Source organism: Megalobrama amblycephala, linkage group LG16, assembly GCF_018812025.1.
Source record: "Megalobrama amblycephala isolate DHTTF-2021 linkage group LG16, ASM1881202v1, whole genome shotgun sequence".
NCBI lineage: Eukaryota > Metazoa > Chordata > Actinopteri > Cypriniformes > Xenocyprididae > Megalobrama > Megalobrama amblycephala.
Genome location: NC_063059.1, coordinates 42,879,583 through 42,894,195, shown reverse-complemented (window position 1 = coordinate 42,894,195; position 14,613 = coordinate 42,879,583). Strand labels below are relative to the sequence as shown.

Below are 14,613 nucleotides of genomic sequence, written 5' to 3'. Positions count from 1 at the left end.
ATATTCAAGCTGTTTGAATACAGATTTGTGTTCCTGCATATGGGCTCTGGGGGGAATAAAACAATGAACGCATGTGCTAATATAAGACTCAAATCGACTTTTTTTCCAAATAATACATAGTGTCAGAGTGAATCGCCATGAGCGCCTGAACCACAAATGGATTGGGAATTTTCCTGACGCATGGAGAAATTTTAAGCAGCATGTTGCACTGATGTTCTCGTGACCGTTTTTGCTGCAAAGAGGAGGCCGAAAAATGCGACTACTTGCTTTTTTGGGTCAGAGAGGAAGAACGGGACATTTACAACACATGGACTCTCACAGCATAGAAGCTGACCTGTGCTGAGCATCTTGCCTTGGCACAGGTCAGCTTCTACGTCATGCATCAAAGGGTAGTGATCACCGACTAGTTGATGATGAATTGCTTTGGAGAACATCCTTCCTCAAAATGCCACAGAGAAGTTTATATGCCAGTGGTTACTGCATTTCCCACTGATAGGCCAGCGGTGGATCTGTATCCTCACGCAGCGGAAAGCTGACTCTCCTCATGCAGCAGACAGAAAATTAAGTTGACAAGTCAAGCAACTTTTAAATGATAGAATTACCTTTTATTTGTAAAATAAAAAATATTTTCAACAAATATTATTCCCCTTCACCCCCATAAATTCACTGCACTAATCTTGACAAAGCTATGGAGCACATTACCAAGAGATTGGAGCTTGCTAAATATTTTTTTAAAGAAAACTAATATATATATATATAATATTAGGAACCTTAAAAGAGGCAAAATAGGGGCACTTTAATATAAGTGACTTACATTTTTGATGCAATATGTTTTTGGGCAACGAAAATAGTTCCAAACAAAGATCATTCCAGAACCTTTCCACGTCAACATGAGCAACACACAGCTTTGTTTTCGACTAATTCAATGATTCAATTACCCATTTAAGACATTAGGCTTGTTCGAGATGCATCAGCACTGCACAGACTGATCGCGTATGAGATCAAAGTACCGCAAGAGCGATTCAAAAGCATAAGTATGCTCTCCAATCGCTCTCGCTGTGCCGATCGGTCTGCGCAGCGCTGATGCATCTCGAACAAGCCTATTCACTTGTTTTTTTTCTTGAGTGAATCAGCTGTTTGAATTATTCAGTTGAATGAATGATTCAATGACTTGCTCATAACAGCTGTCACTTTAAGTATATCTTTAAGTATGCCATCAGGAGAGAATTTATGGGTTGAAGTGAAGTGACGCAACTGACGCTAGTAGGTCACATCAGAAAAACAACAAGGCTGATGTAGTGTGGTCAAATATTTTATCGTTATTGATCCTCTTAGGTCACGTCTTTGAAAATGCACACTGCGTGATTGTTCAGGTCTGTTCCTGAAGGCCCACTCTCCTGCACCTGAACTTAAACAATCATGCCAGAGTTTTCAGCTGTCATACCAGTACCTACGAAGGCCATCTTGAGGTGTTTGGGTCTGACATCCAAGGCCATTGAAACCAGGTCAGTTTGGGGTTAAAGTACAAGGTTCATTGTGCAAATCTTTGCACATATTCTATAATATGATATAAATGTAGTATTTGTGAGCTGCTGTTGTGTTTCTTGTCTTTCAGCATCTGTTCTTCATCTGAGGGATTTGACTGAATCAAGATGCTGCTGATCATTGAAGCTCTTCTTCTCATTTCATCTGCTCTAGGACAGGTAAGCTTGTGTTCTAGTATGAATATTACAGACATGAACACTGATGATGATGTGATCATTATGATTCCTGTCGCTGCAGGATCACAGAGTTGCTGTTGAAGGACAGATATTTTCTTTGCATATGGCACCGAATTCTGTCGATGATCAATATGACGGCTGTAAAAAGGAAATGGCAAGTCTGGTGAAAACCGCATTATCTAGAGAAGGAACTCATTTAATTCATCAGAATTTGAAAAAACTTGGAAACTGTGTAAAAAAGAATGCCTTGGACCCAGGAGATAAGTTAACAAAAATCATTTAAATAATTATTTCAATAACACTGTATGAAATGGACACAAATGCTACATTTGAAGAGGATGTTCTGAACAAAGAGGTTTGTTTTGGTTAATTTGCATCTTCCTTTCTTGATCATGAAGTAGCAGAATTTTTGGGAAATGTTTCTTGTTTTGAAGTCTACACTTATGAAGGTGCTAATCTTACACAATACTCTCAGTACGCTATTGAGGAAGAGATGCTGATTCATCCATATGAGATTCATCCATACATCACTGCTGCCAAGAAAAGGCAAGATCAGAAAGATCTCCGGTGTGAGACTGTATTCGTGTTGAATAGCACTGGGAAAAGAAGTGACCTGGGCCCTCATTTATAAAACTTTGCGTAGATTTCATCCTAAAAGTGTACGTACGCGCAAAAGCTAAATTCTGAGTACGCACAAAAAAAATCAGACTTATAAAACCATGCGTATGCCAGAAACTGAGCACAAATCCTTTTATAAATCCCAGTCAGTGGAAGATTGCGCGTACATGCATCTCCACCCTGTCTCCTCCCCGAAATCACCATATATGGAGCTTATGACGCCTAGTTTTACTATGCATAACCTCATCTGCATATCATTTCCATGCATGTTCCCATCCACGTGACACCACGGTTAACACCATCAACGGTACAAGACATTGGAAAATATTAGATATGGACTATAAATGTCATTTGTGCAATACACTACACTGATAAAAATCATCCTCTTTATGTTTTAGAATAAATATCAAAATATCCATAAAAGCAAAATTGTATAAAATCAGATGTTTTAGAATAGAGTTGATTCATTCATTTCCACTGACCAAATAGTATTTTAATATTTTTAAACAATTCGAATCAAATTCATGCAATTTTAACTTCTCCGTAATGACTGCGTAATGTAATTTCAGTCCTTATCGCCAATAGTGAAAGTGTAATATTAATGTGAATGTGTATCAAATGAAAACGTGGAAAACTGAGGAAAATGAGAATTAGTCCTCTAATGCCATGTCTGTAATGTATAGCAAAAAATCTAGCATTAATTCGATCTCCAACAGATTAATTTAAAGAAGTTATTACTCCACCACCTGCGTGACATCATTCACCAACGTGGTTGAACGACAGGTTTGCGACAATACGGTTTCGGGAAACAGTCATGACTAGCTAGTTGATTTGTTCAACGATGCATCGTACTATGGTAGTTCAGCAACGAGTTACATCGTTGTTCGGGAAACTCACCCCAGGTTCATTAATAAAACATCAACATTTAATACTTGTGCAGTTTGCAGATGCTTTCTTTGAAAGCTATGTGTAAGAAATAGAATCTAGCGGTCAGTGTAATTTTTAAGGCAAATTAGTCAGTTGCATAGGCCATCATCAGGAACGCAGACTTCGCCATTCATGGAGTAAATCACCTAAAGCATAAAACTGGTCTGAAACGGCTCTGCTATCGGTTCATCTTGCATTCCCTAACCCTGAAAATCAACACCAAGCCTCTGGGTGTACTAAAGCCTTGCTGAAGAGTTTGAGCTAAAGTAATAATTCTAAAAATGTGCGTTGAGTGCATTGAATTTACATTATTGTATGATTTACATCACTTCCACATGATCAATCAATCAGTTACTTTTCTATCTTTTGTATTTATAATCATACTTATTGTTTTTTATTATACTGTTTGTATTGTCTTCAAAAATAAGTTAGAGATCAGGGAATGTCTCCATCTGTCCATGTCTATTGTCTTTTGCTAATAAAACTTGTTGAATTTATGCTGGTCAGATATACAGAGAACTAAAATATTCAATAAAATATTTTTTTAACCATCACTTCATCTTCTTCTTTGCTTTTTATGGTGAAAAAAAGAGTTCGCTAGTTTGTGTTAAATTGCTGCGGGTATCAGAATTTGAACTAGTTCTGGACATTAGGGATAATGTACATCCAGTTGGTGGTTGCAAAATAAACCCCTTGAGAGCAGTCTTGTATCACCCTGAAGGGGTTTATTTTGCAATAACTTATTACACAGCTACTCACAAATAATTGGACACAAAATTGAGCCAAGATGAAAGTTACTGACCACCACTGACCTTGGTAAAGGGGTCTACAGCCTCTGTTTAGTTAGGTAGATCTACAGTATACTTGAAATGCCTTAGCCATTGAAAGAGCACCGCATGCAGTCTTGGATCAAAAGTCTTGATGGTTTAATAGTTCGATGTTGAAGATGTTATCAGTTTCTTCTGGGTTGAGTGAAGAATGACAATAGTCCAAGTCATTTTTATGGGCCTTATGTGTATGTTTCATTGGGAATGCAGATGAGAGTGAACTCTCCCTAAATTTCTTTTGGTCGGAAAATTGTCTTATCTTGCTGTGTTGGTAACCAATTTCGAGGTGGTAGTTCCACAGAACTCCACCTTGTGGTTTCCTTCTTGGTTGAGGGGTACTGTGGATTATTTGGGATGCTTGTGGATTATTTGATTATTTGGGATGATGCTTGGGAAATGATTGATACTCCAGGAGTGCTATCTGACCTCAGGCTGTGTTTTGGGCTGGGGCTGAGCAGGTGCTGGTGTCAGCTTGGTGTGCTGCTCGGTCACCCCAGGTCTTCCTCAAACCAGATGGAAGAACCAAGGCTACCGTGCTGCTAGAATGCATGTAGCGACGTCACCACTTGGGATCAATCACTTGTCTGTTGCCTGGCTGCCAGTTTCTCTGTAGCTTGCTTAATGTGCTATTTGAGTGATGTGAATATGAACAAACATACAATGCATTCTATGAGATGGTGATGTCCACCAATGTGTTAGTCTTTAAACAAGGAGTAGTTTGATATGAAACACCACCTAGATGGGCTACATTATCTAGAAGTTCCATCTTCAGGCATGCATAACACTATACAATATACAAAAGAACAATATACAAACAGTAATAATACACAAAATGTACTGTGAAAATGCATGTTCATTCATTTAAGCAAATTTGTCAATGAATTAGTGGAAAAGATGCCATTTCTATGGGCCGAATGTATGATTCTTGTGTTGAGAACAATCAATGTATCAAGTATCTTTGAAGTCTATGTGGGGAGCAAATGATGCTAAAACATGCTAGGCAGCTTATAAAACTTTCAAACTTTTAGACAAAGCTTTGTTGAGCCAATGAACCTTACTTTCTAGTTCTAAAATTTGCTCTTCTGCAGTTCGAATACAGCGTCATTTACTGGTCAAAATGTGTAAATCATTTACTTAAGTTTTGCTGTAGTTTAAAGTCATTATTCACCTCTCACAGAAAACTCATTAAGGTCATACACCTTTCTGCATCTTCAAACTTGTTCACACATCCTTTTCAGTTTTACTCTGACAAAGCTTCAACCCTGTTCTCATAAACACCCCGTTGTAAGTGTCATTGCCACCATGCACAGAGAAAACCACAGGTGGTCGATCCTTCTCCTATTTAGCACCTAAGCAATGGAACGACCTTCTTGCATTGTTCAGGAAGCAGACACACTCTGTCAGTTTAAATCTAGACTTAAAACACATCTCTTTAACCTGGCATACACATAACACATTATCAACTTTTTAAATTCATATCAGTTAAATGATTGTTAGGCTGCATATTATAAGCTAGGTCAGCCGGAACCAGAAACACTTCCTATAACACCAGATGTACTTGTTACAAGAACAGCATCTGCACTAATATTAGTCTCTCTGGTTATCCCGAGTTTAAATTAGTCAGCTGGATATGGGCCAAATCCAGATCAGATGTAGACCTGCGTCCAGACGTGACCACAACATATCTCTGTAATGTCAGCAGAGATCGTGTCAACTAGGCAGCAGTGTTGGGAAGGTTACTTTGGAACTGATGCATAAATTATTATTTAGTGTCGCCCGAAATAAGATTAAACTGACTGATGAGTTTGTGTCTCCTGCAGGAATCTGGAATCTGGATGAACATTTCCATGATCAGAATCTGCTCATCATGGTGTCGCACCTGTTTTCTGCTGGCACTAACATGACAGGTTTGTTCTTTTGTCAAATCACACATTAACCAGTGTTGCATTAGCTGAACAATTCAGAGGAGCTGATGCACCGTGACCACACTTCAGCTATCTCAACACACAAGCAAAGTGATTTTAGTGATATAAAAACCCACCTTCCTCATTTTGTTAGTTTGAAGAGTTGCTGTAGTCTGTCTGAGAGAATGATTTTTCTGATCTTCTCCTCTCACCACTGAGCTCCTAAAAAAAAGATAAATAGACAACAATATTCTCAGGAAATTTTGGGGATTTGACCGGACCAAGATGCTGCTGATCATTGAAGCTCTTCTTCTCATTTTATCTGCTCTAGGAAAACTGCAGCTCTTGTGGGGTGTTCCCGGTCTGCAGTGGTCATTATCTATCAAAAGTGCTCCAAGGAAGGAACAGTGGTGAACCAGTGACAGGGTCATGGACGGCCGAGGCTCAATGATGGCTGGCCCGTGTGGTCCGATCCAACAGACGAGCTCCTGTAGCTCAAACTGCTCCAGAAGTTAATGCTGGTTCTGATAGAAAGGTGTCAGAATACACACAGTTTGTTGCGTATGGAGCTGCATAGCTGCAGACCAGTCAGGGTGCCCATGCTGACCCCTGTCCACCGCCCAAAGAGCCAACAGTGGACACGAGAGCATCAGAACTGGACCACGAGCAATGGATGAAGGTGGCCTTGTCTGATGAAGAGCCCATGCGACAAGTCAGGGCTGTTTTGGCAGCAAAAGGGGACCAACACAATACAATACACAAAAAACATTTTTTACTCATTTATTATTATGTTTACATATTATTAGGTGACCATTACTAATTACTGGTGCTTGTGTTTTGGTTTGGATGGCCTCTTTTACAGATATTATGTATTTATCAAGCATACAGTGCATTTAGAATGGTATTTTCTTGATTCGCTAAAATGAACATCTTTGAGGGGAAAAGGGGGGGCTCATATGGGGCTTGCTATGCCACTGCACCATGACATGTGTGTTGTGTTGAGTCTGGAGCAGAAGTTTTTCAGTGAATGTGCTTTGGATAATATTTTAAAAATATAGTGGTGAATTAATATTGCTTCATAAAACTGAGGTTAAACCATTGGAGTCACATGGAGTACTTTAATGATGTCTTTCCTGGGTCTTGAATGTGTTAGTTGCATTGCCCCCAATGGAGGAACAGAAAGCTTTAACTCTTTCATGTTATCTGATTGAGTTCATGAGGAAATTGAAGGGTTACAGATGACAGGAAGCAAGTAGAGAGGGGGTTGAGTGACTAATAATCAAACTTTAACCTGATAAAATCTATTTATTTAATGTTATCTGTGTTATATTTCATCTGCAATAACAATGTGAACTTTTAACATGTGAACTGTCTTCTGCAGGAATCTAGAGAAATTAATGCACATTTCCATGATCAGTATCTGCTCATCATGGTGTCGCACCTGTTTTCTGCTGGCACTGACATGACAGGAAAGTAGAGTTTGTCCTTTGTGAAACCACACATTAACCAGTGTTGCATTAGCTGAACAATTGAGATGAGCTGATGCACCGTGACCACACTTCAACACAAGCAAAGACATTTTCAGCGATATAAAAACCCACCGTTGTCGTCTGGTCTAGCTCATCTCTTGGTGTGAAGGGTTTTTGTCGTCTGGTTGTGAGTGAATGACTTTTCTGATCTTCTCATCTTTGAGCACCTGAAACAAAATATATACAGACAACAATATTCTCAGGTAATTTTGTCAGTGAAGTAAAAGGTCAATATAAATCGTGGTTTAGCTGAATATTGACTTTTTTGAAGATGGCAAAAATACCACATTTTGAACTGTATTATGCATGAAGTCAGTGAACACATATTTTGTCTAGATGTAGTATTTGTGAGCTGCTGTTGTGTTTCTGGTCTTTCAGCATCTGTTCTTCATCTGAGGGGTTTGACTGAATCAAGATGCTGCTGATCATTGAAGCTCTTCTTCTCATTTCATCTGCTCTAGGACGGGTAAGCTTGTGTTCTAGTATGAATATTACAGACATGAACACTGATGATGATGTGATCATTATGATTCCTGTCGCTGCAGGATCACAGAGATGCTGTTGAAGAACACAAATTGGATATGGCACTGAATTCTGTTGATGACTATTATTACGGCTGTAGACAGAACATGGCTAAAAAGGTGAAGGAAAAATATCTAAATGAGAAATGCGATAACTCTGAATTTGAAAGAAATGGATTTAAAAATGCTTGGCAAAAAGGTGAAAGTTATGTATCGAACCAGAAAAAAATGAAACATGATACCTTGAAATGTAACTTCATTGCCATTTATGTGTACACTGACATAGATTTTAAAATATATCAAATATTCAATAATGACGCTCGTAATGGAAAACAAAACTACAAAGACGGGACATACAAATGGTATTCACTTCAATTTCTGTTAACAGAAGCGATAGAGATTCTGAGGAAAAAACAAAATAGATGCTTTAAAACCTTTCGTGGTACAAATCTTACATTTAATGAGATTACTTTTCCAGAAATTCGTTTCGGCTCGTTTACATCCTCCTCTCTTGATCGTTACATAGCAAAACGTTTTGGAAATAAATCCTGTTTTGAAATCTACACTTGTTTAGGTGCTGATGTGTCAGAATATTCTAGGCTTCCTTATGAGAAAGAGGTGCTGATTCCTCCATATGAGAAGTTTAAAGTCACTGCTGTCAGGACAAAAAAATATCAGAAAGATCTCTGGTGTGAGACTGTGTACACTTTGAAAAACTCTGGAACAAGAAGTGAACTGAACTGTGCTCTATTCAAACCACCCAAAAACATAACAAAGCACTATGGTGTGTTTAATTTCTGGTGTGACACTGTATTACTGTGAAAAACTCTGTGCACCATGGTATCCAACAGTGCAAAACAAGTTACTTTCTTGAACTCTGTACTAATTTTAACATTATTTTGTGTTAACCTGTTGATACTGCATGTTTCTTGTTGCTATTGAACACTGAGGTAAACATCAGAAAATCAAAAAGTGCTTAAGCTTTTTTATTACTATTTTTCAGATTCAACTTCTGTCAACCAAATAAATCTCTCAAAGCATATTCTCTTCTCTCATAATTGTCTTTGATAAAATGTTTTGTGTTTGCATGTTATGGTGGGAACATAAATCAGTGATCAAATGGGAGCTTTTCCAACTGGAAAAATTACAACATTATCATGTAATGTTGAAAATCTTGGGATGGAGGATTTTACTTATCCCTACAAGATGCCTTTAAAAAATATATTATTTATATATATTTATTTTTTTGGTCAGCAGGGGCGGCGCTAGGGGTGGGCTAAGGGGGATGGAGCCCCGAATGTTTTTCCAAAAGCCCAGAATCTTTCAGGTTTGAGACTCCTTAACAGTGCTGTCAAAATTAAATTTTTCTAAACATATCTCTCTATTAAAATATGATAAACAGTTCAATACCGCTTTTCTACAGTATATCCGACCATACACCTGCAGCCAGGGGCGGAATGGAACAAAAATTCAGCCCTGGCACTGTAGCCACACCGGCCCACATGACCACACCCACGGACACGCACATTCCCAGGTGAAAAATGTACACTTCCATAATGTACTTAAAGTGCTATTTTCACACACTAGTTTTGTACTTTAAATTCTTCTTTAGTACTTCTTAAGATCATCTTAAGAACATCTTAGTGTAGGCTTCTCAACTGTGCTATTATGAGAAACCATTTAGTTACCACTTGAACCCATAACACTACAAATACAGAGATAGTAGGTTAAAAGCACATTTTAGTTCATATTTCGTCTCAAAAGATTAACTTAATTAGTATTAAAGAAGAATTTTATTTAAAAATACTATGGAAGTACAAAATTAAGAACAATCTATTAAGTACAAAATTAGTGCGTGAAAATAGAGCACTTTAAATACATGATGGAACAGTTGCTATACGTTTTTGACGTGTTTTTACTATGTTGCAAGTAGCCTACAGCAGTCTGTTTACCCTAAATCCCACCTTATCTGCTGATAATTTCAGTCATGTAATTCAGTAACAGGCTTGCAGCATTTTTTCTCTCTTCTCTCCGACAGCGCGTTCACGCACACCGCAGTTGTACAGAGCCACGCCTCCTGTCACTCACTCAGTACAGAGCCACGCCTCCTGTCACTCACTCAGAGCAGAGCCACGCCTCCTGTCATTCACTCAGTACAGAGCCACGCCTCCTGTCACTCACTCAGAGCAGAGCCACGCCTCCTGTCATTCACTCAGTACAGAGCCACGCCTCCTGTCACTCGCTCAGAGCAGAGCCACGCCTCCTGTCATTCACTCAGTACAGAGCCACGCCTCCTGTCACTCACTCAGTACAGAGCCACGCCTCCTGTCACTCACTCAGAGCAGAGCCACGCCTCCTGTCATTCACTCAGTACAGAGCCACGCCTCCTGTCACTCGCTCAGAGCAGAGCCACGCCTCCTGTCATTCACTCAGTACAGAGCCACGCCTCCTGTCACTCACTCAGTACAGAGCCACGCCTCCTGTCACTCGCTCAGAGCAGAGCCACGCCTCCTGTCATTCACTCAGTACAGAGCCACGCCTCCTGTCATTCACTCAGTACAGAGCCACGCCTCCTGTCACTCACTCAGTACAGAGCCACGCCTCCTGTCATTCACTCAGTACAGAGCCACGCCTCCTGTCACTCACTCAGTACAGAGCCACGCCTCCTGTCACTCACTCAGAGCAGAGCCACGCCTCCTGTCATTCACTCAGTACAGAGCCACGCCTCCTGTCACTCGCTCAGAGCAGAGCCACGCCTCCTGTCATTCACTCAGTACAGAGCCACGCCTCCTGTCACTCACTCAGTACAGAGCCACGCCTCCTGTCACTCGCTCAGAGCAGAGCCACGCCTCCTGTCATTCACTCAGTACAGAGCCACGCCTCCTGTCACTCACTCAGTACAGAGCCACGCCTCCTGTCACTCGCTCAGAGCAGAGCCACACATCAGTGGCAGGCCTCTAGACGCTCTTTCGGTCCGGTTGAAGAGTTTTTGTTATGATATGACAACTAATATGACAACTTTGGCACATTTGTCAGCAAAACATTCATTCAGTGTTTCCCATTAATTACCCTATGCCGCCATTAGTAATGAACCGAAAATTTTAAACATACATAGCCTAAATGGTCTCTAACGTTGTATTTTGCCAATTAACTAAAATCGAAATTGATATGGCTTTGTGCCTTTATAAAACAGCAAAATACAGTGATTACGTAAATATACAGTCTGTCTGTGCTGCGTGTTTTAAAGAGAAGTGTGCACATTTGGTCATGAGATCAGCTGGTTGCTCAACATATGTTTGTAATGTTGTCTGTTCATGCCTTGTCTGCCTTGGAGTTAATGTTATTGCCTTGTCTGGATTTATGGTTTGTCTGCTTAGAGTATTCACTGCCTTTCCTGGATTCATGTCTAGCCTGTTTGTGGATTATTGTGAATGAACACATATGGAATAAACTGTTTGCATTTAGATCCTTATCTCTCTTTATTCGAGACATCACTGCAGACGTGACAATAATGCAATGAGGTCTGCAAAAAAAAAAAGCTTATTTTTCAAGTTTGATTGACCACAACAAAGACAACCATAGATACATATTCCCCGCTATCGATAGGCTGCAGGCTATAAGAAAAAACTATTTTCAATACACAAAAAAGAAACGAACTCCAACCACCAGTTTACCCAGACATTAGAAAAACAAGCAATAAAAATTGCCAGAGAGGAAAAGAAAATTATAATATGAAAAGAAAAAAAAGATCATTATAAATAATAATAAAAAAAAATTATATATATAATAACGAATAAAATTATCGACAAAGAATGTCTGGTAAACAATAAATCAGCCTTATGACATTTAATAACTAACCATCACTAATGAAAAAGCATATTTAAATAAATAAACATATAGGAAATATCTAAAAGAAAAACACAAAATAAGAATATGACTAGTATATGTAGGCTACAATACGTACTGAAGCAAGTCCGTAAACCACCCAATGAGTGTCCATATGAAAGAGATACTGTAGGCCGTCGTCTATTTCAAGAGTCCGATCCTTCAACCTGCGACAGCAGGGACTTGACATATGCTTCTGCTTCATCTAGACCAGGGATGTCCAAACTCGGTCCTGGCAGAGTTTAGCTCCAACTTGCCTCAACACACCTGCCTGCAAGTTTCCTGTATGCCTAAAAACCTTGATTAGCTGGTTCAGGTGTGTTTAACTGGGGTTGGAGCTAAACTCTCGAGGACAGTGGCCCTCCAGGAGCAGGATTGGACACCCCTGATCTAGACGAATGAACTGCTTCTCCAAGCCATTGTATGTGACGCACAGGCGGGCTGGATGCAGAAATCCAGACTTGATTCCGGAGATTCCCCGTAGTTGCCGACGCACATCCCCAAATGCTGCTCGAGCGCGAGCTAACTTAGAAGTGAGGTCAGGAAAGAAAGATATTGACATGTGCCCAACTTTGAAATGCCTCGACTCCCTTGCTTGACGCAGAATGTCAACACAGTCCGAGTGATAATGAAGCTTGGTGACGATGACGCGTGGCCGTTCATGGGGTTTAGGTTTAGGCTGCAGCGTGCGATGAGATCTGTCCACAATGATATCTTTATCGAGGCGAAGTGCGTCCCTGAGTAACTTGGAGACTACCGCAGGTGTATCCTCAGGGACTCCCACTGATATTATTTCGGCGCATAGACCTTCACAAGAGTCGAGTTATGATGAGATCAACTTCAGCTGAATGCAAAAAGATCACACTTCAGCTCACACCTCACCTCAGAGTTATAAAAAGCAACTTCATCCTCCTCATATGTTTGTTTGAAGAGTCGTTGTTGTCTAGCTGAGAGCAAATTAATTTTTTCGATCTTCTCTTTTCTCATCGTTGCTCTTGAGCTCCTAAAATACAGAAAACCTCAGAATCTGACAAAAACAGAGAACAGTATTTCAGGTAAGTTTGGGGTTAAAGTACAAGGTCAAGTTCATTGTGCAAATCTTTGCACATATTCTATAATATGATATAAATGTAGTATTTGTGAAACTCTGTTGCGTTTCTTGTCTTCCAGCATCTGTTCTTCATCTGAGGGATTTGACTGAATCAAGATGCTGCTGATCATTGAAGCTCTTCTTCTCATTTCATCTGCTCTAGGACGGGTAAGCTTGTGTTCTAGTATGAATATTACAGACATGAACACTGATGATGATGTGATCATTATGATTCCTGTCGCTGCAGGACCACAGCTGCTGTTGAAGAAAAGACATTTCCACTGGATATGACACTGAATTCTGTTGATGATCAATATTTTGGCTGTAGAGAGAACATGACAAAACAGGTGGAGAAAAAGTATCTGTGACTGAAAAATCACATTACTTGACCAGTTTGACACTCCAAACACTGGTTCAAATCAAAAGATTTGTAAAGGCTTATAACATTTAAGACCCATGCATGTATTACATGTTTATTTTTACAACATACATATAGATAAATATTGAAAATGTTGCTCTAGTTATTGTTTTGGAATAAATAAATATTGCAAAAAAAAACAAAACAATACATCTGAAATGTAATTCAAATATATAGGCCTATGTATGTTGACCAAGAGTGTAGAGATTCATCAGTTTAGCTTTAACCCTCAAACATAAGCTTTTGTCTTTTTTATAATTTCATGGCTATCAGTTTATAGCAAACATTCAGGGTGGCATGATGTCTAACACTTTGTCCTAACCAGACATGACGTGGCACATGATAAAAGGTGTCTGTCCTATGTTAATCTGAGTTTTTTTAACAAAACTCTAATATAGTATTTAAATGTATTGGAAAATATAATATGACACCGCTGCAAACTGACCTTTACAAAGTGAACACCACTTTACCATAAACGAGACCAAACGCTGAACAATATAAATGACTAAAAAGACTGTATTATGCATCCCAGGCCAGTAGTTGGTGATGTCACTTTGTCAAAATAAATGTTTTTTTTTGTGAGGGGGTTATTTTTAACAACATGACGCTTTATGAAATGAGCAATAGCTGCTAAAACCTGAGCGATGATGAGTCTATTCTTAAAGGATAAGTTCACTTTCAAATGAAAATTAGCCCAAGCTTTACTCACCCTCAAGTCATCCTAGGTGTATATGACTTTCTTCTTTCTGATGAACACAAACAGAGAAATATTAATACATATCCTGACGCATCCGAGCTTTATAATGGAAGTGAACGGGAGTATGAAGCTGAAGAAAGTACCTCCATCTACATCCATCCATCACACTCCACACGGCTCCGGAGGATTAATAAAGGCCTTCTGAAGTGAAGTGATGCGTTTGTGTAAAAAAATATCCATATTTAACAAGTTATGAAATAAAATATCTAGCTTCCGCCAGACCGCCTTCCCTATTCAACTTACGAAGAAAGTTTAATTAACACAACACCAGTTCCGTTTTTTTTCGTAATTTGAATATGGAAGGCAGAAGCTAGATCAAATAATTGACTGGGTAGGCTATATTTGCTTATTTAAAGCTACAGTCCATAACCTTTTTTGGTTAACAATGATCCAAAATCATTTTTTGAGCAAGTACA

The 14,613-nt window shown here is 39.3% G+C and overlaps 1 protein-coding gene and 1 long non-coding RNA gene across 3 annotated transcripts; both read left to right on the top strand.

Annotated features, from left to right (window-relative positions):
• The first annotated feature begins 6,333 nt into the window (after positions 1 to 6,333).
• On the top strand, positions 6,334 to 9,079 carry LOC125249273 (erythroblast NAD(P)(+)--arginine ADP-ribosyltransferase-like). Of its 2 annotated transcripts, XM_048161532.1 has the most exons (3): positions 6,334 to 7,729; positions 7,905 to 7,992; positions 8,072 to 9,079. In XM_048161532.1, exons 2-3 carry the CDS (start codon positions 7,942 to 7,944, stop codon positions 8,867 to 8,869), a joined length of 849 nt encoding a protein of 282 aa, XP_048017489.1. In that variant the 5' UTR covers positions 6,334 to 7,729; positions 7,905 to 7,941; the 3' UTR covers positions 8,870 to 9,079. The 2 variants fall into 2 exon arrangements, with proteins under 2 accessions (XP_048017489.1, XP_048017490.1); XM_048161533.1 differs by lacking the exon at positions 6,334 to 7,729 and having other exon boundaries at positions 7,736 to 7,992.
• A 1,823-nt stretch (positions 9,080 to 10,902) lies between these two features.
• On the top strand, positions 10,903 to 13,954 carry LOC125249635. The gene is made up of 3 exons (XR_007180592.1): positions 10,903 to 12,987; positions 13,103 to 13,190; positions 13,270 to 13,954. It is a non-coding gene; the product is annotated as an uncharacterized LOC125249635 (long non-coding RNA).
• Positions 13,955 to 14,613: the final 659 nt, after the last annotated feature.

Excerpts from the sequence above, each read along its gene's own strand:
- LOC125249273 (XM_048161532.1), top strand. The coding sequence starts at position 7,942 with ATGCTGCTGATCATTGAAGCTCTTCTTCTCATTTCATCTGCTCTAGGA. Across the intron at positions 7,993-8,071 it reads TTTCATCTGCTCTAGGACGG|GATCACAGAGATGCTGTTGA; the intron begins GTAAGCTTGTGT and ends CTGTCGCTGCAG.